At 40.4% G+C, this 25,301-nt stretch overlaps 1 protein-coding gene across 2 annotated transcripts in view; it reads right to left on the reverse strand.

Moving 5' to 3' along the window:
- Window positions 1–538: 538 nt before the first annotated feature.
- The window catches only part of LRP1 (LDL receptor related protein 1), a 217,407-nt gene continuing 192,644 nt past the window's right edge, over window positions 539–25,301 (reverse strand). Inside the window, exons 69-89 of one of the 2 annotated variants that reach the window (XM_069970390.1) lie at window positions 23,580–23,686; window positions 22,446–22,578; window positions 21,173–21,292; window positions 20,725–20,847; window positions 20,074–20,211; window positions 19,509–19,643; window positions 18,854–18,973; window positions 18,219–18,484; window positions 17,859–18,037; window positions 17,302–17,408; window positions 14,983–15,099; window positions 11,998–12,174; window positions 11,381–11,521; window positions 11,117–11,290; window positions 9,804–9,968; window positions 6,986–7,154; window positions 6,769–6,873; window positions 6,303–6,367; window positions 4,274–4,367; window positions 3,990–4,134; window positions 539–3,548 (exon numbers count right to left, since the gene is read on the reverse strand). In XM_069970390.1, the coding sequence (XP_069826491.1) occupies window positions 3,408–3,548; window positions 3,990–4,134; window positions 4,274–4,367; window positions 6,303–6,367; window positions 6,769–6,873; window positions 6,986–7,154; window positions 9,804–9,968; window positions 11,117–11,290; window positions 11,381–11,521; window positions 11,998–12,174; window positions 14,983–15,099; window positions 17,302–17,408; window positions 17,859–18,037; window positions 18,219–18,484; window positions 18,854–18,973; window positions 19,509–19,643; window positions 20,074–20,211; window positions 20,725–20,847; window positions 21,173–21,292; window positions 22,446–22,578; window positions 23,580–23,686 (2,921 nt within the window). In that variant the 3' untranslated portion in view covers window positions 539–3,407. Of the gene's footprint in view, window positions 3,549–3,989; window positions 4,135–4,273; window positions 4,368–6,302; window positions 6,368–6,768; window positions 6,874–6,985; window positions 7,155–9,803; window positions 9,969–11,116; window positions 11,291–11,380; window positions 11,522–11,997; window positions 12,175–14,982; window positions 15,100–17,301; window positions 17,409–17,858; window positions 18,038–18,218; window positions 18,485–18,853; window positions 18,974–19,508; window positions 19,644–20,073; window positions 20,212–20,724; window positions 20,848–21,172; window positions 21,296–22,445; window positions 22,579–23,579; window positions 23,687–25,301 lie in introns of both variants that reach the window. The other variant, XM_069970388.1, reaches the window with a different exon arrangement.

Below are 25,301 nucleotides of genomic sequence, written 5' to 3' on the forward strand. Positions count from 1 at the left end.
TTAAAATCGCCTGGACTATTGATTTCTGCAAAAAAAAAATTCACGACAGTGACACTTTAATATCTGGTGCACATTTTAAAAAAATCTACATTGACAATTTGTGATATAAGGCTATGAGGTTTGGATAGGGTTATGCTGACATCTGGTGGATGGAACAAGGAAATTCTTGGTGTGTGCCTCCGTATGCACCTGCATGAAGGAGGAACTCCTTGGATAGGATTCCGGTAAGTGCCTAGGATTCTATACTCTAACGTGTGGTTCTACAACAGAGCAGGGGAACCTTTGGCCCTTCAGCTGTTGTAAAACTACAATTTCCACCGTGCATTGACGGTCAAGGCATTATTGGAATTGTGGTTTAACAACAGTTGGGGGGGCCAAAGGTTTGATTTTGTCTTGAGTACGACTGGTAAAAAAAAACAAAATACAGGGTGTATGCTAAGATCCCAATCTTGATATGGGTGAGGTGCCAATTATTGTTTGATACATACCAAAAATCCCAGACATAGACACTAGGGTAAGAAAACAACCAGAAACTAGGTATAATTTTCAATTTTATTTATAACAATATTCTGTGTTATTTAAGTTGTAAAGTAATCCAGCAAAAATTATTAAAACTCTTTTTGTAACCCTGCCTCCCTCAATTCAGCCCGATAAAACATCTTGAAATGAGTGCTTTTCAGATTTAACAAATAAAAATACTGCATGTTAACATAATGTACCATTTAGCATGTCTGAGAAAAAGAAACCAGAGAGAGAAAAGGTGCAGGGGGAGAGGGGGGGATGATTTACTGTTCCATAATGTTCCATAAAAGAAACAAATCAGAGAAATAATACATCTAACAAGGCCCTATGGCGGAGAAGACTTGTGGAAGGGTGTGCTGATGTACTTAAGCAATTTATGGAATGTGATTGAATCTATCTAATGGAATAGGCTCCGATGTTATAGGATGAGGAAATGAAATGTGATGACAATGGAATAGGTTTTACATCATAAGGCTATATAGTGCAACAATATTCTCTAAAACTAAAAATTCTAAAAACAAACTGAGTGGATGGTCTGTCTAGCATTGGAAACAAAACCACCACCATGTGAATATAGTCATCAAGGGGCTTAACGATACAAGCATAGATGTCACATTTTCTCCTTTTCTCCATGTACATTGGAGATTTAACAGTTAAGTTATTGCCCAACTTTCTTACATTCCTAAAAGTATATTCAGATTTTAAGACTATCACAGATAAGTTTCTCCAAGTCTAAATGGAAACCTTGTCATCCTTGTTGATGGTGACCCAGATGACTGTCAATCTCTTTCTCTAACTGGTGATGAGGGTCACAATGTGATAGCAGCAGCAGTGTCAAACAGTTTATTATCATGACCATAGGCTATGAATGTGAGATGCTCAGAGCACAATGCTGCTATTATGCTGCCGCCTAATGTGTGCAAACTGACCTGATATTCTTACTCTAGACATAAGAGTTTCATCTACTGCAAGAGTGCTAGTTTCAGGGCAGTTCCTTCAATCACACAGCTATCTTGACCTGACTATTACTTTCAAAGGAGATTTGTGAAAAAAATATATGCTGCTGTAGTAAAATCGAAAAGCACAATATACTGTACATGAGCAGAAATAAAGGGATGTAAACAGATGATGATGCCAACTGCATAAAATAAAAAATTGCCCGTCAGTTTACCACTGTGATGCAAGGCCACCAGGCACTAAAAGGTTAGTGATCAACTGCTTTACAAACATACATAAGCTTAAAGTGTAGCCGACGCATGCACACAGCGGAGGTGGCCATTTTGTGGGCTGCACTAATACTTATGTAAAGGCACTCTACAGTCAACTAAAATCTAGCTACATCACACTCTGCAATGCAACTAGTTTCTATTACACTGATAGGCTCAACATTGGACCAGTCCAAAAATGGCCATCGCCCCTGTATGTGTGTCATAGGTCCGATTTAAAAGTGCAGTGCCACAAGGAAAAAAAAAAAAAAAAAAGTAAAACATTCTTAATAATTTAAGAGATCATATTAAGGCCCACCGATGTCCCTCTCGTGAGCTCACCTCTTATAGTGTAGTATGTGAACATGGTGAATGGAGAGTAAAATTCTCATCCTACTATAAAAAAAAAAAAAATTATGTAAACTAGTGGGGATTACAGTGAGAAAAATAACCAGAGTGAAGGTGAAATGCAGGAAGTAATTTCAGATTATAATTTTTTTTATATATATATAAACAGAAAATTACATTTTTAAGAAAACTTGTCACATTATACATCACTGCTCTTTAAACAGAGAGTTAACTTTTCATAGCCAGTTATCAACAACATTGTTACATTGATTGCTCTTGTTCTATTTTCCAGGCATCAATATTTCTTAAAAATTTACAGGGATTTTTTTTTTCTAGACAGTACCAAATAGCTTGGAAAAAAAGGAAAAAGGAAAAAAGACCCAAAAGCCCTATGAAGGTAAAGGTACTGGAAGCAAAACAGAGCTTCTTCTGGAGCACATTCATTGGTGGGGGAGTCTTTTCTCCAGGTTGGGTTGTTCTTTTGGCTTTCCAGTATCCAGGCACAATATAATCTTTAGAAGAAGCTGTTTGTGTGTCATGGAAGGCGAACCCTGACAACTGGGGGTAGCCTTTCATGTGTTCACATAAGATGCCAAGAATTCCAGTCCGTCTACCTGTTCAGCTGTGAGTTGCTATGGCAGTGATGGGGCTGAACCTCAAAATGCACTGAAATGTATATGTTGCTCACCCCACTACCAAAAGGCTCAACCGAAACAGAAATACCATCACACTCTCTTTTTATCAAATCATTAAAAAAATAAAAACAATTTAAAAAGTAGTATGTACTGTATGCTGAAGCTAAGACATGAAGCAAGTAAAGGAAAAAGTAGTTGAAAACAGAATCAGAAGAGCTCATTTGACGCGTTTCACTCCGGTTATTTTGTTCCATGCTGGCAACTTATGAAGTGGATAGAATAACGTAACAGTCTTGATTAAAAGGCCAGCCCTTAAATTAATAAAAGCACCCCCTTTCGTGTGTGGATGATTCCTCTTAAGACGAGCTGCCTTTCCTTTGCATCTTCCATTGCTTCTCTCTCTTCAACTCTCCTATCTGCTTGACAAGATCTGCGAGCCACTAGTGTTTATTGCAGAGTCCTGTTACAGACAGGTCCCGAGCACATGTGGGCAAGGAGGTGAAGGATTTCAGACAGGTTCCAGAAAATAATGGCAAGGAAAAAATATATTTATAATACTGAGATCAATATAAAAGTAGTCCTTCATTTATACACTTTATACACTGTTAGGTTGTGTGTGTGTTTTTTTTCTCCGTAATTTTTAAAAGTTTTTTTTTTTTAACTATTTATTTTTTCTCCTTTTACTAAAATTTCCACCCTATGCCAAAGGGTCTGAAAAGTCGTCCTCCCCTCCACGGGACAGTAGCTCTCGCTTCTCATCCGTGCTTGCTAGAGAATTTCTGCTGTTGTGGGCCCCCATGTACAAAGTGGCATAGACTGGGTTAGTAAAGTTTGTAGGCTAAAACGTGAAGAGAAAAATAATAAAACACAAGTTAAGATTGCAACAACATTTCTAGGAATTCACATTTAAAATTAAACCAAAGTTACCAGACACAACCCAGGCCCTGTTATTAGAAGAGACAACTTGATAGTTAAAGGGAATCTAGCAGCATGTTAGGCAATTCTAACCTGCTTCTACATTCTAAAAGGAAACCTATAGCAGCAAATGGGTTAAAGCAGGGATGTCAAACTGTGGCCTTCCAGCTGTTGAAAAACTATCATTTCTCTCATGCCTGGACAGCCAAAGCTTTAGCTGTGCAGACATTATGGGAATTGTTGTTTTGAAACAGCTGGAGGGCCGTTAGTTTGACACCTGTGGGTTAAAGCATTTACATTGGTAATGGCCATAGATGCAGGCACAGTAATGGCAGTCATGCCTCCACTAAAGCTACTCTATTACCTTATCTGGATCTAAAGTGAAGTCGGCATCCAGTAGTTCCCCAACATCATCATCTGGCTCTCCTTCATACATTTTGTAGGTTGGATTGCCAATTTCTACATTCATGGCTCCATTGGTCATTCTCTGATGCTGGAAACCTTTAGCCCTGTTGAAACATTGGTAAGGGTTAACTATTAAACCTGCACAACATGGCCATCCCTCTTTATGGAAGGCGACTGCGCTAAATATATTGCATTTGCTATATATTGCACTGCAATATACTGAATAAAAACAAATTGTCTTACCCGCTCATTCGATGCCTATACCACATGAATATTCCAACTCCAAGTATAACAAGAAGAAGTATCAACACGATTGGAATAATAATGGAGGCCGTTTCTGCAAAAGATTTAGATCATTGATAAAACATCAATCAATGGAAAATATTGTATGACAAATATGGCAATAGATTTAGTATCAGAGTGAACCGCACATCACAAAACAAGATTCGTCACAAACTTTGCTAAAAGTTCGGTTCAGTACACTTGGAAAACAAAAAAGAGGGCATGCTCATCTGTCTGTGCTCCCCCATGGTACTCCTATTGTGTCCCCTGCTGATCACAGCTGCCTCCAGCCCATTAAGTCAATCCCTGAGTGAGATGGGACAGCACTGCAGTCAGTGATTGGCTTCATGGGCTGTCACTCCTGAGACGAGAGTGACAGCCAGCTCAGCCAATCACTGACTGACTGAGATGGGCTGCAATCAGCAGAAGACCCCGGGAGGGCAGGGACAGGTAAGCAAACTTGCTAAAACGCACTAAAACATCTAAACACCTGCAATCATTTAGCTGTTTTAGTGTGGTTCCTTTGGGTCCATTTACACAGAAAGATTATCTGAAAGATTACCTGCCAAAGAATTGAAGCCAAAGACAGGAATGGATTTGAAAAGAGGAGAAATCTTAGGCTTTCCTTTATGACCTGTTCTCTGTTTATAGTCTGTTTCTGGCTTTGGCTTCAAATCTTTGCCAGATAATCTGTCAGAATCTTTCTGTGTAAATTGACCCTTTAAAGGAGAAGTCTGTCGAACATTTTTATTCAATTATTGTATTGGCCCCTAAGAGTTATACAAATCCCCAATATACACTTATAACAGGAAATGTTTATAAAGTGCTTTTTTCCCTGCACTTACTACTGCATCAAGGCCTCACTTCCTGGATAACATGGTGATGTCACGACCCGACTCCCAGAGCTGTACGGGCTGTGGCTGCTGGAGAGGATGATGGCAGGGGGACACAGGGCACTGGAGGAACACTGAGCATCCCTCTGCCATCATTCTCTCCAGCAGCCACAGCCCGCACAGCTCTGGGAGTCGAGTCGTGACATCACCATTTTATCCAGGAAGTGACCACCATTTTATCCAGGAAGTGAAGCCTTGATGCAGTAGTAAGTGCAGGGAAAAAAGCACTTTATAAGCATTTCCCGTAATAAGTGTATAGTGGTGATTTGTAAACTTTTGGGGGGCAAGACAATATTTTACTAAACATTTTTGCCAGACTTCTCCTTTAAGGTTCAGACGAACCTGAACTTTTCTGCTGAACCAAACTTTTAAAGGTTCGCTCATCTCTACTTGTATGCAACAACCTTTAGGCATTTAGATAAGTCAGGAAATTAAGATAAAGGGAGTTGAGACCATCACTAGAGGCCTTTGAGTCTCACTAGCTTTTGGTTTAGTTATTTTTAGATATCCTAGCTCAATGGTGTGGCCAATAAAATGACTAGGATAATGGCATAGTAGTTACACAACAAGCTTTGCATCAGCTGACAAGTAATTGTGTGCTCTGGCCATCTGTACGAAAAGAAACTAGATATTGGTTTTCACTACTTAACCTATAGATGTATTTTTTTAATTGATCTCCGGAATAGCTATTGGATACTATAAAAACTAGCTATAAGTAATATGCTTTCTGTTATGTTTTTCTTTTCTGTAAGGTTTAGAATTATTTTTCTTAAAGGGGTGGTCCTAGGAAGCTATATAGGTCTAAATTGATGCATTATGTGCAATGAATAATATTTCAAATGTACAACTATTTCTGAAAATAATTAACTAAAAAAAGCACATTTGTACTCATTTTTATATCTGTATGTGGTACATATCAGAAACAAAAAAAATTTGGAGGAAAAAAAAAAAAAAAGAAAGTGTCTGGTTTCTGTTTTGAGACCAAGAAATTCCAAGAGTATACTGTATATTCAAATAAAAGCTAACGTCATAGTGTATCTCCAGATCTTACATACACTCCATTTAAAAGTCCCCAAACTAAAACAGTATATACTTACGAGAGGATGGCTGTGTTTGCCCTACAAATACTTCACATGTTGGACCAGTCATCTCTGTAGTGCACCTAGAAAAGAACATTTAAAAGTCAAAGAAATGATTACTGCTAAGGCTAAGTTCACTCTGTAGATATTTGAAGATATTTGAAAATTTTTTACAAGCAAAACAAGTCTCATTTAAATCATTTTGTGAGCTAATTTGGCTGCTGCCCAATTTAAATCCCCTTATAGGGGACTACGGCAGAACCAGACGCTTTAATGTATCAATATGGCCTAAAAGTGGTTATTGAAGGTGTCTTTTCAGCTTTGGGACAAGATATTTCACATAAAATAAAAATAAATTATTAGAGTTAAAAAGAAGAAATGGTGAGGGGTAGACCACTATAGTATTTCTCAATGAAAACCCATCAGTATAATATCTTGTGTGTAGAAAAACTCTAGACAACTAGAGTTTTGTGGCACTTCTTACTGGCATTCTGGCATTTCTGTTATCCGGTTGATTGTGCATGTTCCTCCATTCATACAGTAATTTTCACACGTCAAACAAGACTTTGCGATGCGTCCATCTTTGCACCTTTAGAAAAATATTAAAGCAGATCATATATCTAGAGTAAACTCTGCTCCCATATGCATTATATTAGGGAGAACTGCAGATTATTCATCATACAAACATTATACAAACTTACGTGCAGGTAACTTCCCCATTGGTCAGACTGCATTTGCCATCTTTGCATCTGGTACATCGTTTTTTCTCACAGCGGCCGCCTTCATACAGAGGCGTACAGCGGCACTGCTTAGTTCCATTTGCACTGAGTTCGCATATTCCGTTATTCTCACAGTACCCGGTACATTTTCCTGCATATAGAACAGCAATGTTTGCCCCTTAAACTTTCACAAAGTAAACTAGATGATTATAGAATTAGTCTAAACTGACAGGAAAATTTGTAGTAGTTGACATTAATAAATCATTTGAGATAGGCCTGACCTGATCCCACAGTAATAGATAGCTGTCACTTAAGAGCCTAAGGCCTTATTCACACTTTCCGTAATTTACGGGTCCGTATTTCCGTATTAGAGTTGCACATTGAGGTCTATTGGCCTATTCACACTATCAGTAAATTACAAGGATGCAAACCAATGCTGAAAAAAAAGGATATGTCCTTGTGCGGAACCCAGATTTTTTTTTACAGATCCTTTCATAGAAATCAATGGGATCCGCTATTATTTTTTTACAGATTGTAACTGGTTTGGCATCCGTATTTCCATAAAAAAATATGGATGACTCATAGGTCATAAGGCTGTGTTTCTAAGCAACCACAACCAGGAAGAAGGAGCTGCAGAAGCTCTGGTGCTTGCAAACACAAAGAATTAACTAAGGGTATGTTCACATCTCGACCACGCTTTTGAGTCCTGCACAAAAGCAGTGTACGTCCGGCAAATGAGCAGAACGTTGTCACATAATGACTCAGTCCTGCTCATTTACTGTAAGTCAATGTGGTCGTCATGTGGCCGCTGGCCACACGCCGGGCTGCACGTCAGCATTCTTTTTTTTCTGATTCCTGACGTGTAGCCCGACGTGGGGCCAAAAACGAGATGTGAACATACCCTAATTAACAGAACTGTCTCACAGTTAAGCAAACCAGAAATAGCAAAGCAAAATGGCTGACAAGCCATCATGTGACTTTTTTTTTAGGAGTTGGGCATACTGGTGCAAGTTTTTTTTAAACCTACTCAACTTTAACTAGTATTGTGCAGTCAGTAAAAAAAACAAAAAAACAAAACATTTATAGAAATACGGATACAATACGAATGCCCAATCCGTAATTTTTAGCAGATTTTGCAGGAGGACTCTACGGACTCGAAAACAATACTGAACGCGTGAATAAGGCTTTAGTTACAGGAATGTAGAATCACAGGCCAAGGATAATTTTTGTAAGATCTGCACTTATTACCAAGGCTACATACCAAAACAAACTTTGTTGCAATGTTAAAAGGGGTACTCCTCAGTATAGCTCTGCTGTGCAGCTTCCCGTAGCTACCAGCCACGACTGCAGCGGTAGCTTTGCAGTGGGGAAAAAGTAGTTTTATTCTCCTGCACGATGACAGGAGAGGGATGACTGGCAGGCAGACAGACCAGTTAGTGGCCTCTCTGCCTGTCAATCATTACCGCAGGCTGACAGGCAGAGAGCCATGACTAGTCATGGGCGGCACGCCGCCCAGATGACTAGTTGCCGCCCTTCTCCTGTCATTGTGCAGGGGAATGAAACTACTTTTTTCCCGTTGTAGAGCTACCGCTGCAGCCGTGGCACTGGTGTCTCCAACAATTTCAAAAAAGTCATATACATTTGATCACCTACACCAAGCACAGGTAATCTATGACTGAGCTCTTCTATCAGGTCAGCTGTGTGCAGGAACCTGGCTGAAGCTGCACGGAGATCCTTGAATGGCATGAGGCTTCCAAGCCAAAATGTTGCCATTGTGGTCCTACTAACATTTGTAAATGTAATGACTGTATTGGAAGAATACAGTTATATTCACAAAAGGCAGCAGGCTTCTGTACCTGCACCATGTGCAGTGGCAGCTAACAGTGATATTCCTACTGCAAGGGCCATGAGCAATGGCAAATCCTTAGCTGTCACACAAAAAGAGGGACCCCATTTGTTGGTGCCCTGAGAACATGGGCCATCAATGGCATGGCGCAGTAACTAGGCGCCTAACAAAAATCTCCAGACATGAAATACAGGGAGGCAGATTTTTGTTGCCTTTAAAAGTAAATTAACACTAGGTTAGCTTCTTCTAACCCTTTAAAGATGACAGAATTGTTCGGTCACTGGGGTAGTGCTATAAGCCCTTGGTGCAGAAATCAGAGAGGAGTACTGTAGTGCTGTAGTATTATCCCAGTGTTATCCCAAATTAACATATTAATAAAGCACAAGGTTTCAGGAAAAACATCATTGAGGATGAAGGTAAGAAAGCTACCTCAGTGTCCCTGGCCCTGTGGGAAAATAACAGACAGGTTAGCTGTTATCTTCGTGGAAGACTAAAAAAGGCCCAGTTGTAAAGTGGCTAAAAACTTACGCATCGCTCTCTTGTTGTCAATAGAAGATCTTAATTCCAGAAGGCTAAAAACCTTATCATGTAGAAAAACCTTTGACATATCTCTGTGAAATGACAAAAGTTTTGATCGGTCATTTTCCCACCTATCAAGAGAAGGGAGGAGAAGCACACAGTAGCCAGCTTCACTTCCCTGTCAATCATCTCCAACCAGTGCCTCCATAGACTTAATATGGAGCTGCAGGACAGAGATTGCTGTGAGCAAAGGAGTGAAATGTGCTATTGTGATCTTCTCCTTGCTTATTCTTCTGATCTGAGAGGATTTTAGCTGTGTTACATATCTTGTGTACTCTATATCCAGTACTGCAATCTGATACTAGAGGAACAGTTGGAATGTGTTGGCTTATTATGCTGTTGGCCTATTACACTGAGGACAATATGGTTACGTACGGTATTGACACTTGTCTCCACTGAAATCAGGAAGGCAGCGGCAGTTTGGTTGATTGCCCAGGTTGACAGAACAAGTGGCGTTGTTTTGACAGTAGTCTCTAGTGCATACTTGTTCCTCACACGTGGGACCAGTAAACCCAGTTGAGCAGCGGCAGGTTGGTGAACCTAGAAAGGATAAGGAGGAGAAGAGTTCAATGACTGTACACCTGGAAGATAATATAGGATCATGCATTCAAGTGGGAAAAATAATCTAACGTTTCCCCCCTCCTAAAGTTTTATAGCATTGTTCCATTTGCACTCTCGAGTTTGGTCATCCCTAGTGTGCACTTATGTGCTTCACTCCCAATGCCCCTGCCTTTACCCCTTATAGATGAGCTCTTTATAAAGAGACAGATTTCAGGGAACCAAGTGATGAGGCCCATAACTGTGCACTTCCCCCGGGCTCAATTTGGAGATTGATTGCTCAGAAGTTTTGACGTTTCTGTGACATCAAAATGTTTTGGTTTTTTTTCCCTCTAAACATAGGAAAACTAATAGAAGATGGAGAAAGAAGCTATACATTCCTTATACTGTATGTATGGTCTGCTTTATGTTTGTTTCCCATTGTTACAAAGCCAAGTAACCTTTACTCAAACAAATTATCAGAGTACCCCAAGGCTTTAAAGGCAAACTTGGTTCGCCATACAAATTTGTTGATATCTCTCTGTAGCCGCCTAGCTCCTCATTCTGGTGCCGGTGTTATTATTTTTATAGGTGCTGCTCTTTTAGAGTAATTTGTTCCTAATAAATATGCAAATTAGTACTTTTGGTGCACTAAGGGCCTTCCTTGGCCCCTCAGTGCACAGTTCTGCCCACCAGCTCCAACATGCATGCCTACTTATGCACATTTAGCTATGCTCAAGCAGGCACATCTCATTCTCTCGCCATCTAGGGAATGCAGTTTGAATGAGATGTGTCTGCTTTTACATAGCTGAATGGGCCAAGGATTACCCCCTACCCCCAACCCCAGTGCGCCAATGGTACTAATGTGCATATATATTTTTTTTAGAAACAAAATTACTGCAAAAGAGCGGCACCTAGAAAAATAAGAACACCAATGCCAGAATGAGGAGCTAGGTGGCTACACGGAGAGATCAACAGATTTGCATGGATGAATCTGCTTAAAGTTTCCCTTTAATTATAACCTGTGTTGTCTTTTAATAGTTCAGCAAAAACATTTGTGCAAGTACCCCCTGTGACATGGAATATACCACTGGGTTAAAGATACCACAGGTAGTGAACCAATAGGCAACACGTAACTTTCCCCAACTCACCTGTGCGTGATGGGGCACAATTTCCTCCATTCTTGCAGTAATCTTTACACTGGTCGATTTCACACCTTTCTCCATGGTAACTTGGTGAGCATCGACATTTGGCTTGTTTTCTGGCATTCAGGAAGCACTGTCCTCCATTCAAACACTCTACATTGCAAGTATCTGGAGTAGATTCTAAATAAAAAGATGCAAACTTAAAGTATTAAACATAAAACTAAAAAGATTCTAGCAGTTAACATGTTATTCCCTGGTCTGCACACTTACCATCAGGTGACTGAGTGGGTGATGGAATAGGCACACATGTTCCATTGTCCAGTCTTCTTCCATTTGGACATGTACAGACAGGACCACTGGGGCTCAGCAGACAAAGCCACTCACACTTCTTCCGGTCACAGGGATTTGTCACTAAAAGCACAGACAGACAGCATCTGATCTTTACTGCTTTGTTCTATATCAGAACTTCATTTTACGCTGTATTATTTGCAATCTCCCCCCAAAAGAGAGACATGAGGTTTGAATATCCAGAATGCACAGCGAAATCAGCTAGAACCACTCCACTGTAGAGAGGCTGCAGCACACAGATCATGTTGGGCAGTCTCCCTCCAAATACTGTATGTAAGAATATACAGTACACAAAGGGGAACAGGACCGTGCTTTGTATAGCGATGTGCGGCATTGCTTAAGCAAAGCAGGGCTTAGACATTCATACAGGGCTTAGACATTCATACAGTTCCCGACACAAATGCTGGCGGAGGGGTTTGTATCGCCCCTTACTGCTGCTAGTCCAAAGATTGTCCAGGGAGCCCCTCCCGCACTGACCAGCTCGCTGTCAGTGCATGTAACATCTGCCTGTTTAAAAGGGGCTTAATTCTCAAACTTACCTTCAGGCTGTTTATACTGGTGATGGAGAACAACATCAGTGACGTGGTTAATTCCCCAAGTTAGATTGGTCACTGGCCCATGTCCAAACTTGTGCACTTTGAAAATGAGGTTATTAATATACGTAACTCCATAGATGTAATCCTCAAATATATCAATGCTGAACGGATGAGTGAGGCCTAGCAAAGTTGAAGAGAGAAATAAAACAATAAATAAGGCTGGTTTCACACACAGCAGTGTTTTGGAAAACTGCCAGTGCAGTTTGGATCCAACAGGAAAAAGAAGTACAAGTGCTCCCTTTATATTGCCCACCCAATTTGAATCCACTTCTGGTTCTGGTTTTTGTTGTGTGCGCATGCATCCTCAGTACTTCTAAACCAAAAAAATGTATACTTCTGAGTAAAAATCAGCTTAAAACTCTATATTCATGACTCAAGACTCATGACTAACCTCAAGACCCCCTGACAAAGCCAAACTGTAAAACATGTAAGAGTGATGGATGGCAACCCCCTTGTCAGCTTTATATGTCAATTTGATATATGTCTTTATTAATACATACTCAATAATATTAAAGTGCACCTCCAGAGTATTTTTCAGAAATGATGCACAATACTTATTTTTTGTAATGTACATCTTTTTTGGCACCGAAAAATAATTTAGAACACCATTCTCACAGACACATACAGTGAAACCTTAGGAGATGCAGCTTCCCGCTCCATCTCCATAGCTCCCTCTATCTCTAGTGATAAACCAAGCCCATAGATTTTCATGGCACTGGGTCTCTCACTAAAGACGGGAGCTATGGAGATGGAGTGGGATGCTCAGTCTTCAAAGTTTCCACTGTATGCTGCTGGGAGTGGAATTCAAGTGAGTGAATTGTAGGTAATCAGAACTTGGCTAAATCTATTGCAACAACATATCACAATTTGGAATAAAACAATAGGCTGAATAAGCTGAGTAACACTGCAAAGCTTATATTTGCTGCTTTTTACTTTATCATCATTGTGTTTCCTTTTCTCCATTCATTCACTGGTTGCCAATGGAACAAGAGCTGTTTATGTCCACTTTACTTACAGACTAGGGATGAGCGAACTTTTGAAAAGTTCGGTTTGGTTCGACCCGGCGAACTTTTGTGAGGCTCGGATTGGTGCGAACCAAACCTAAAACAAACCTTGTAATAACGGCTGAATAATTGCAGCTACAATAGTGGGAGTCTGATAGGGTATAGTTTGTTTAGATGCAGTTGCTATTACAATGAAAAAAAGTGGAAAAAATCAAAGTGCAAAAATAGTGAAAAAACAATTAGCCAAGGTGTAAGTGATTACACGGGACATAGGACACAAAGTTCCTTGGACCCAGTAGGGTGGAAAACAGACATTTGAAAGTGGAACCAGCAGCAGTAATAGTACTGTATTGGACCCAGTGTGGTGGAGAACAGACAATTGACGGAGGAGGAGGAGGCAGTAGCACTTGATTGCAACCATCCCAGTATGGTTGAGAAGAGACTATTGGAGGATGCGGCACCACTTGATTGCACCCAGCCCAGTATGATTGAGAACAGACTATTTAAGGAGGAGGAGGAGGCAGTACCTGATTGCACCCAGGCCAGTATGATTGAGAACATATTATTTAAGGAGGAGGAGGATGTTCAGCCCTGTAGTGGTGGCCTGGGAACCCTTGCAGAGAACCCTTGCAGATTATGTTGTTCAGTGCACTTTCCAGAACACGGACTAGTGGGATGATGTCCTTGATGCCTGCTCACAGAGTCGCGTCCTCAAAAGGGATCAACAATTGGCAGGACACGTTCGAAGAAACCTTTGCATTATGAGGTTTATCACATCTGCCATACAAGGTGTATGACACAGCCCTCCCTGCTGCCCTGCAGAGAAAAGGTTCCTCCCTTTGTGGGCTACACCACTTCCCACCATTAGTTGACCTTGGGTCAGCCATTAATATCCTCCCTGATGGTCCGGAGGAGCTCCTGCCCACTGTGGCTCTGTTCACCCAGGCTCACAAAATGGAGGACAGTCTGAGAGCACTGGGCCTGACATTGTTGGTAAGACACTGGGGCAGGTTGGACTGCAGTCAAAGCGGTGGATGGTTGCAAGCTGGTGGAGGCAGAACTTTTGCAGAACTGGCCCCCTAAAGCACCGGGGAGGTGACAGTGGCAAGAATGGGCTAACTTTCTGGTGGTCTTCTGGGGGAATGTTGACCCAATGGGCACTAACAGACATGTACTGCCCTTGCCCATAATTAAAGGACCAGACATCAGCACTGGGGTGCACGGTCTTGGACACCAAGAATCCCAATGAGTCGCCAACATTTTTCTACACAACTGTGCAGTGATGGGACAACCGATGGGGCAGCTGATATGAATTTTTCTTTTCTCGGACAGTGATAGGACTTTTTTTGGCCTTTTTTTTTTTTAAAAAGAAAAACTTTTTGTTGTTGCGGTTAAACGGGGTTCTCCTATTTTTTTGAACCTTATTGTAAAGATTCTGTGAAAAAAGTACAATTTTGCGTCGCCGTTGTTATTTTTACCAGATTCGTAATGAACTTTCTCAAAGTTCGGTGCCGAACCAAACTTTTTGCAAAGTTCTTAACGAATCTGGTTTGTTACTGTTTGGTTCGCTCATCCCTATTACAGACACTTTACCTAGCAGCTTAGCTCTTCCGTCACCTGGGTTCCCACTACACACTACTCTCTGCAAAACTCTGAACTTAGCATTAGACATGGTGAGGAAAGAAAACATCTCTGCAGAATATGTGAAGCAAAGTATTTCGGTCACTTTATGTAGCTTTTAACTGTGGAATGTTGCTTCAGAGACTATTTATATACCACTCTAATGTACAACATATTGAGCTTTTCCTCAAATAGTGAACTTCCTGACCTGAAAGTAGAGAAAGTCATCCACATACGGCCTAGGGACTGACGCATATCCTATTAGGCACAATATATGTATTTCTGCTCAGGATAGATTGGTTACCTTTCTTGTTACTGATCACGACCACAGGATCTGTTCCATTAAGGCGGATACTGCTGATGATGGATAACTTGGCATCAGCCCAGTACAGGCGCTCATTGTAGTAATCCACAGCCAGGCCTAAATATGAAGCAATAAACTATATAAAAATATATATCTATAAAACCAAATAACCATTTAAAGTGGGATCTAAAGTCTTATCACCCAGGTTTGCCTCCATATGCCTCCAAATGTTTTCTTAAAAGATTTTTTTAACCTACAAAAGTTCAACATGAGGTATAACCATCAAAGATTTCTCCGATACTGTGTTGTCCATCAGTTCTTTAACCCCTTCGGGACCAGGCTAATTTTTGTTTTTGCGTTTTCGTTTTTTCCTCCTTGTGCTTAAAAGGCCATAGCACTTGCATTTTTACACCTACAGACCCACATGAGCCCTTATTTTTTGCGTCACTAATTTTACTTTGCAATGACAGGCTGAATTTTTGCATAAAGTATGCTACGAAACCAGAAAAAAATTCAAAGTGTGGTGAAATTGAAAAAAAAACCACATTTCTTTTATTTGGGGGGAATGTGTTTTTACGCCAAAACAGACTTGTTATGCATGTTCCTTAAGTCGTTACGATTAAAACGATATATAACGTATAACTTTTCTTGTATCTAATGGCCTGTAAAAAATTCCAACCATTGTTAACAAATAGACGTTCCTTAAAATCGCTCCATTCCCAGGCTTATAACGCTTTTATCCTTTAGTCTATGGGGCTGTGTCAGGTGTCATTTTTTGCACCATGATGTTTACTTTCTATCGATACCTTGATTGCGCATATATCACTTTTTGATCGCTTTTTATAACATTTTTTCTGGATTTGATGCGACCAAAAATGCACAATTTTGCACTTTGGGATTTTTTTGCGCTGATGCCGCTTACCGTGCAAGATCAGTAATGTGATTAATTAATAGTTCGGGCGATTACGCACGCGGCGATAGCAAACATGTTTATTTATTTGTTTACTTTTATTTATAACCTGGGAAAAGGGGGGTGATTCAGACTTTTATTAGGGGAGGGGGCTTTTTACTAATAACAATACTTTTTTGTGCCGAGCCGGGGACGGCGCAATCTTGGACGAGTCCCCGGCCGGCATCAGACAGGGAGATCGCTCCTCCGGGACAAAGTCCCGGAGGAGCGATCTCCGCCACTAGACACCAGGGAAGTGCTGCAGCCGGTAATCGGATGCAGCTGTCATGTTTGACAGCTGCATCTGATTACTGTATTAGCGGGCACGGCGATCGGACCGTGCCCGCTAATACTGGCGGTCCCGGGCTACAAGCGGCTCCCGGCACCGCCGCGGTTCAGAGCGAGGTCGCCGCGCGGCACCGCTCTGAACGCCCGCACCCGCGCGAGGACGTACAGTTACGTCCTCGTGCGGGAAAGGGTTAAAGGACTGTCTAGTAGAGATGAGCAAACCGGGTTCAAGTCGATCCGAACCCGAACGTTCGGTATTTGATTAGCTGGGGCTGCTGAACTTGGATAAAGCTCTAAGGTTGTCTGGAAAACATGGATACAGCCAATGCCTATATCCATGTTTTCCACATAGCCTTAGGGCTTTATCCAAGTTCAGCAGCCACCGCTAATCAAATGCCGCAAGTTCAGGTTCGGATCGACTCGAGCATGCTGGAGGTTTGCTCATCTCTACTGTCTAGTTTAGACCGTTTCCAAAAACCCTCTAGAGAACTAAAGTAGGGTGTGGTCCAGTTTATTCTTCTGATGTTTTGACAACACAGAGGAGTCTAGAGGCTTGGCTCCAGCATATACACAGTGCATAGAGCCAGGCCAGTAGTGGCTGGGTAAAGTTACAGCAGCACAGCTCCCATTGACGTGCACTGAAGCAGAGTTGCGCTAGCCTGGCGGGGCCACTATACAGTGTACAGAGCCAAGGATTCCAGCGCTATATGAGCACCAAGAATAACAGGTGACAGCATTGTGCTGATGAACTATTGATCACCAAGCCTAATTATCAGTCTGGAAAATACCTTTAATTGCCCTTATGGTGGCACTGCCAGGAATTGTTTCTCGCAGATTCCAGCTGTTTCCAGGGGGTATCACTGAGGAGACACTTAGTAGTCTGCTCGTTGTCAAGAGAGCCTTCTATCACCTGTATTAAGTAGCCCAATCCGTGCCTGGTACGAGGACCACTTTACAAGATCAGCAACCGTTTAGTGATCATATTACATGGTTTGGTTATTGGTGGTTGGGAGGGGAGGGTCCGGGTTGCTCATGTGGTGCTTTTGTTCTATAATTCATTGTCCGCACATCACACATCATACCTGTAGGCCACTGAATGTTCTCCTCTACCAGAGTTTCCCTCATTGTTCCATCCATAGCTGCGGTTTCAATTTTTGGGTGGTTTCCCCAGTCAGACCAATACATAGTTCTGCATGAAATAAGACCAAAAAGGTACAATATTAAAAACACATAATGTCTTGTATTTATAACACTTTTAAAGTGTCCATGTCATTTATAAAAAATCTTTGACAGGTCTGAGAAACATTAGGTATAAGTAGAGATTATTTAATAACTAAAAACGCATACTAAATTCCATGTCACAAAAACGTGTAAACGTGACAAATTTCAAAAGTTTTGATCATAAGAAGAGTGGGGAGAATAGTGCAGCTGTGTACTTTACTCCCCTACCTCTTTGCAATCTCCAATCTCCATCATGTTGCATATACAGTACTTATAATGGGGTCCTTCTCTTGCAACTGAATGGATATCACAACTTTTTACATATCAAATGTTTGTTAAATGACAGTAATTTAAAATAAATATGTAATAGCAATGTGAGGATTATTCTCCGAATAACGGATGGGGTCCCATTCCTTACCCTCGTAATGGATCTACCACTATAGCATGGGGTTCATCAATCATTCCAGAGATTAACGTTTTTCTATGTTCTCCCTTCATCTGAGCCACTTCAATGACATCACGGCCGGAATCTGTCCAGTAAATATTTCCTGCTACCCAATCAACAGCAATTCCTCTGGGCATCTTTAGACCTGGGATCTGCAGGGGAGGAGTTGTTTAGATTTATGCAAAAAAAATCAGATACAACCTATTTTGGACAATCCATGACCAGAAGTATCATGGCAGAACTAAAAGAAAAAGGTAAGGTATCTGGAAAACAATTTCTTATATCCAATACTTCTAATATGACTTATAGCAAATGTGCAATTCATATACTCACATCCAGATCAGTCACTCCCACATCTATCTGACGCTTGTTGCGGTTGGAATTTGTTGATGAAGAAGGCGTATGAAGCTCTCTATATGAGATCTTCCCAGTGTGCCAGTTGCTCCAGTAGATCTTGTTACCCTTCACATACACGTCCATGGCATCTATGCGCACATTTTCATCCCCTCTGAAGGTCTGCTCATAGGCAGAGTTGGGATTGAATGGGTAGAGGCTTCTGATCTCATTGTCATCAGCAATATAGAGGACTTGGTTAGCTCCTATCAATAACAAGACAACAGAAAGCAAATATGAAACTGTACATAGACTAAAACCTGGGTACTTAAGTGGGCCATACACCTTTAGTAACTGCGGGCCATCAATTAATCTACAGCATGCCGTGCCGCCTATAAGAAGGGGTAAGCTGCAGTGAGAGCGTTCTTCCTGCGGCTTATCTCTCTTAGAATAAAAGGTGGCTGTTCAGGACATCCCCATACAACTTAGATTGACAGTCGAATCCGCCGCAACTGGTGGGTTTACACAATCAAAGTCTAAGGTGTATAGGGGCCGTTAGTAAGTACCACCATTCCCATCATTAACAAACCCATATATTTTCTCTATGAGTATGAAGAAATTATTTCCCCACTTACCATCTGCCTTGCAGGTGTGATTCGACTTGATGAAGTTCTTTGCACAAGTGCACATGTAGGAGCCTTTGGTGTTGTTACAGATCTGTGAACATGTACCAAATGCTAGACACTCATTCACATCTGCAAGAGAAAAAAAAGTTTAGTGAAGTTTGCCAAGACCAACTGGGAATCTGACCATAAAGAATTCATCTTAAGGACTGCAAGTGGTATTATCCATAATTCTAATAGAGGATTATCCCATGCCAGAAGAAAAATGAAACTGCAAAGTAAAACTACTCTCTAAGGGTATGTTCACACTGAGTAAATCAGGCGGAATTCCCCTCAGTGTGCCATAGCCTGTCTATGGGAGAGCTTGCGCGCCTCCCCTGCCGGCGCTCTCCGCTCAAAGAATTGACAGGCGGGAGACTGTGGTGGAGAGTTTTGCCTGATTTACTCAGTGTGAACATACCCTTAGAATAGGAAAGCAGGAATAACATTTTTTTCCAAAATATATTATACAGTGTTAGGTTCACCCACCATGTCCTAAAGATTTAATTGTTGTGTCAGTGATAGCATCTATGCTAGTTTTATTAGCATTGTCACAGGTCTCTTATATTCCTAATATTACTGAATACAGGTGTATACTAAGACTTTGTAGTATGGCCTTCATTCTTACCTCTGCATGCATTGCTGCCTGGGATCTTCTGGAATCCATCTTTACATGTGCAGTATACACTGGTCGGTGTCTGGACACATTTCATTTCTTCTCCGCAGATGGTACTATTGCTATAGCAGCCATAGTTTTTAGCATCTGTCAAGTAATGGGAAAATATATATATTTTTATTAGCTTAAAGTCAGAGTCTTTGAGATATTCCAATAGAAGTTTTTTTTTTTTTTTTTAACACAAATTCTAGAAATGAAGAGGGAAAAAATGAGCACTGAGCCAGGAAATTAATTGGGCTGCTGCCCATGCTTTGCCCAGCTATTTCTAGAATTCAGTGGTGGTCTCACCATAGAGACCCCAACCCATTAAAACTTTTGACAATCGTCTGTGACATATCAAAAGTTTTGTATAATGTTAGCAACACTAATATGTTGTTAACGGTAAACACACAGGATCGGTTTACATTGGTTTAATAAGTTGAGTAATAAGTTATGAATTCTTCCAACATTTAAAAATGACATCTTCTAGTTACAGCTAAACACAATGATACACATGGGATGTAGGTGACACACTTACTATGGGGGCAGTTTTCTTCATCTGAACCATCTCCACAGTCATCAAAGAGGTCACATAGCATGTTGGAGCTGACACACTTGCTGTTCTTACAGTGGAACTCTTGTTTATCCAGGTCACAAGTCTTAGGCTTATGCAAGTCTGAAACAGCAAAGTGAGACACAGATGGGATACATGAATAGGAATTACAAGGCAGCAACTAAGACCATTTGCTCAGACACATTAGAATGTTAAAAAAGAGAATACTGAACGCAAACTGAATGTCCAACCATTCTTTTAGAAATAATATATTTTCCCCTCCAGAGGTTATACAATGAGTATATTCAAAACCAATACTTGTGCAAAATGTTTTCCACCCCAGACCACCATAGCTCATAGTCTTTGGGCAAACATTTTGGACAAAATTTGTACATTTCACAAAACTGCACCTATCTTTGTTTTTTTATGTCTTTTTGATTAGGTGGTTTCTAAACATTATAGATGTTATTGGGGATGAAGAAGAGTACTATGTTATCTGAGACAGTCTGTAATACAATACTGTGCGATAATATTTCTCAACAAACTTTCGTTTTTAAGAAAAAAAAAAATTAATGAAACCATATGCTGTCTGTAATGTAAGTAGATGTCCTATATTTTTTCTTACTCTGTACCCACCACAATTCTCTTCATCCGTGCCGTCTCCACAGTTATCAATTCCATCACAGACACGAGTCACGCTGAGACACACACGATCATTCCTACAGCGGAACTGTCTATATGGAGGACAACTGAATTTCACTGAAAAAAAACAAAACAAAACAAATTATTTTACAGTTCATAGGTGAGTGTCCAATTAAATTTGAAAATCATAACTTAACAAGCCCAACCCTGATATTCTATGGAAATTAGACAAGAGGATTCCCTGAGAACTTGGTAATGGGGCAGGTCAAACGACTCAAACAACAGCTCTTATACCACGCTGCCATAAAATAAGAATGGGAGCAGTGGTTCCCTCATATAGAAAACATTTCCTGGGGTACCGTCATTGGATTAAATCACAAAAATGGAAAAATGTAACAGTGTATCATATCATCCTCTCCCCATGTGACATGACAATACTTACAGCATTCTTCAGGTTTCTCATCAGAGTTGTCCCCACAATCGTCCTCACCATCACATCTCCAAGCCAAAGGTTTGCACAGAGTGTTGTTACACTGAAACTCGTCCAGGGGGCAGGTTCGGACTACTGAAGAAAGGCATATTTCTTAAGTATCAGGCTACTGACACCTTAAGAGGTTTTCTTTTTTTTTTTTTACTGATATGCTGTATTTTTGAAAAATAAAAACTGAATTGGGTTTTAGGCTATGTTCACACACTGTAAAATAATACAAAATAATTTTCTTAATGTAATAATGCACTTCATTAAAATTCAATGGAAAACTGAACATGCTCATTATTATTTGCAACCTGCTTTTGCTTATTTTACTGTGTGTGTGAACATTTTCAAAAGTAGAAATCTTAAAAAATTTTACTTCTGAAATTCACAGGAAGCCGCCAGATTCTGTTCACAGTACGGATGATGTTGGATAAGGTATAATTAAAGGGGTTATCCAGCGCTACAAAAACATGGCCACTTTCTTACAGAGACAGCTTCACTCTTGTCTCCAGCTTAGGTGGGGTTTTGCTGCTCAGTTCCATTGAAGTGGACCTTAATTGCAAACCGCACCTGAACTGGAGACAAGAGTCGTGTTGTCTCTGAAGGAAAGTAGCCATGTTTTTGTAGCACTGGATAACCCCTTTAAGAAGTTCTACTTACCCTACCGCATGCCCACACAGCGCAGCACTACCACCTCACCATCAGACTCTTGTCTCCAGTTTACTTCTATTTCCTGTGTCGTTATGAACCAGCAGGAACTAGCTGCCCAGCCAGTTAGTAACTGCAGAGCTGTCCCACATCGGTCACTATCTGACCGGGGAATGGGCATTTCTCGGCTAGATGGTGACATCGCAGGAGCTACAGGAGACAGGCAGGTGGCTCTGCACTGTAAGGACATGGGGAAGGGTAAGTATAACTTCTTTATTGTATTCCCAGCACCCCTGCTCTCCCTTTTTTTTCACACAATTGTCCAGAGTTCCCCTATAAGTTTTAGGGTGGGAAATTAATAGGGGTTATTATTGTTTTTTTGGGGGTACTTGTGTTAAGAATTTTAAGTCTGTCAGATTTATAAAAAAAAAACAAAAAAAACTACGGACAGATAGTAAACAATAACAGCTCAGCTTTCATTTCTAAGATTACTCTGGATTAATGAGATATGAGCTCTGATGCATTTCTGATGTGATCCATATCCTTTTCACAAGTATAATATATACTATATTGTGAAAAAAAGCAGCCTTACCTCTAGTACTGCAGTTCACTTCATCACTTCCATCCATACAGTCAGCATCAGCATCGCATCGCCAGCGGTGTGGGATGCAGTGGCCATTTGTGCACTGGAATTGATCTTGCTCACACCGTAGCAGACAACCTTTCTGTATGAAGAAACCAAAAGCAGTGGTAGAGCAAAATGACGGCTAGTTTAGGGCCTGTTCACACTACGCAAAACCGGCGGAAATGGGATGGCTCGAGCGCCTCCGCTCTCCGCCTGCTTTCCGTAGTGTGAACGGGCCCTAAATTTGAATACTTATTATAGTACTAAAGAAAGCTGCAAAACACTGCACCCATTGGATTTATCTTTACTGTGCTAAACCAAAGAAGCGAACTCCAAGAATCCTTTATTGTAAATCAATCCAAGGAAAGAGCAGCACTCCAGTGGATGGCTGGCAAGGCTGGAGCTTTATTATAATGTTGGATAAACTGGTCTGATTAAAGCTTTATGGGGGGCTGCCCTTTCCTTGGGTTTAACATTTACCATAACAGAATTTTTTTGTGGTACACTCTATATATATATATATATATATATATATATATATATATATATATATATATATATATATATATGGACCTTGCATTGGAAATACATGATGGTTATATAAAGGAAAAAATACATTTAATTCTCTTTAAAGTATAAAAAAGGCAGGCAAGCGGCAAAATAATTCTGAGATAGTGGGTGAGGGAGTTGCTGATGACCGCTGGCTGTCATTTTTTGCTGGAATCTGGTTCTTCCAGCTGCAACGTCCCAGCCCGGCTGATAGACTGCCCGCTGGGTGAGTCAGTGACTGGGGCGGCCCAATCAATGATTGGCTGAGTGGGCAATCGATCAGCTGGGTATGTGATGTTGTAGCTGGAAAAGGTACAGGAGGTCAGAGGCTGTCAGCTAGAGTCAGAAGCGGTGCTACGGGGCACCAGGATAGGTAAGTAAACTTTTTTTAATATCCCCCCCCCTTCTCCTTTTCCCCCCAAAAAAAACCCATTTAGCATGAGTAATTTCTCAAAAGGAAATCCTCAAGATATAGTCTGTTGGGTTCCTTGTGAAATGGTGTTTCCAAAACTGGTCCATACTAAGGCTACATTTTTGTGTCTGAGTTTTTACCTCATCCGATCCATCGATACAGTCATGATCACCATCACACTTCCAACGCCCAGCAATGCAACGCCCATTAGCACAAGAAAATTCACTTTCTGAACATGGTCTTGGTGCTATAAATTAGAAAAGAGATATATACTTTATCAACACAAGTTCCTTGTAATCTTTATACCAAATGCTTGACAAGCCTAACCTCAAAGTACAGAGAACTGAACCATCTATGAATATTATAACTGAGACCATTTTAGGCTAAGAATTCATATACACAAGTGTGTAGACTAGGTACAAAAGTAAGAACTAGGGGCTGCACGTGGGGTTTGCAGCATGCGTCATGCATAATAGTTGTGATTGAGGCTTCAGAGACAGCATATCAATTCATGTATCAATGTACAGTAACAACTGAATAATGCATGAAAGCTCTGGTGAGAACATTTTAAAGGGTTCATGGATTCATTTACATTGTACCATAACTCATATGCATCTTGTAATGACACCTGGTTGCCTGTGCCCTAAAAAGCAACTAAAGACAAAAGTCCATTTCTTTTCCACTTACACATAAATATATATATATATATATATATATATATATATATACATACATACATACTGTATATGTGTAGTCGGGCTTAACATGAGTTGTAGCCAGGGTTAACTTCATCCCTGACGCAGCAATTGTGTCAGAGAGCTGTGTTAAGTCAATTAGAAAGTTGAGTTAATTGCGTTATTGTGAGATATATATATATATATATATATATATATATATATATATATATATATATATAGGACCTCTGAATATTGTTTTTACAAAGATAAGAGTACTACCTATTTCTGTAAGTATGCTTATTACTACAATGATATCTCTCTATATTCAGTGGGGATATGACCTTTGGAGACCCCGAATGACCACAAGGAGGAGGGTGTGTGTGTGTTCAATTTTTTTTTATATAAAATTACAAAACTTCATCAGACCAAACTGAATGATCAGACTATTAAAAAAACAAAAGGTCTACTGCTTTGCTATAACTGATGATAACATCATATTAAAATAATATGTAAAGAATTTTCACATGTTCTTACAGTGTCAATATATTAATATATGTTTAGTTTTTTTTTAAGCTTATCCCATATGACCTAAAAACAATGTGGATAAATCACAATGTGAATAGTGCCCTCTATTCAACAGGCCACAATATCTTCTGAAACATTGATCCCATCACTCAAAGCTATGTAAAGCTGTCAAGGTTAATTTCTAGCTGTGATTAAGGCTCAACAAAATGTATTCCTCATATTGGGAATCTGGTAAATCCAGGTAAAGTTGAGTGAACTCTACATCGGTCGATTCATTTAGTCTTGTAAAAGTGATTCCACTATCCAAGTGTTCCAGAGAAGTCTGGGATGGGACTCTGCACTATCTTTGTCCTGACTTATCTAGAGAATCAGAACACTTGGAAAGAGGAAAGACTTTAACAAGAATAAATGAAACTATGGCTAATTCATTAGGTTGAGTCCATAAAATCTTACATTCTTCCTTACTACAGACTTTCCCTGGACCTAGAGTCATCTTATTCCTCCTGATTTGTGGACAGATGTATCAAACTATAGTCATCCTCATAATCTACAGCACTATGAAAAGCTCAGAGTCCTTTTAGACTTGTTGTCTGTAAGGGCCGCAAACAAGCGCTGATCAGCTAGATTGGCGGCTGGTTTGCAGTGCCTTTACATGGCACA

Source organism: Dendropsophus ebraccatus, chromosome 5, assembly GCF_027789765.1.
Source record: "Dendropsophus ebraccatus isolate aDenEbr1 chromosome 5, aDenEbr1.pat, whole genome shotgun sequence".
NCBI classification, from domain to species: domain Eukaryota; kingdom Metazoa; phylum Chordata; class Amphibia; order Anura; family Hylidae; genus Dendropsophus; species Dendropsophus ebraccatus.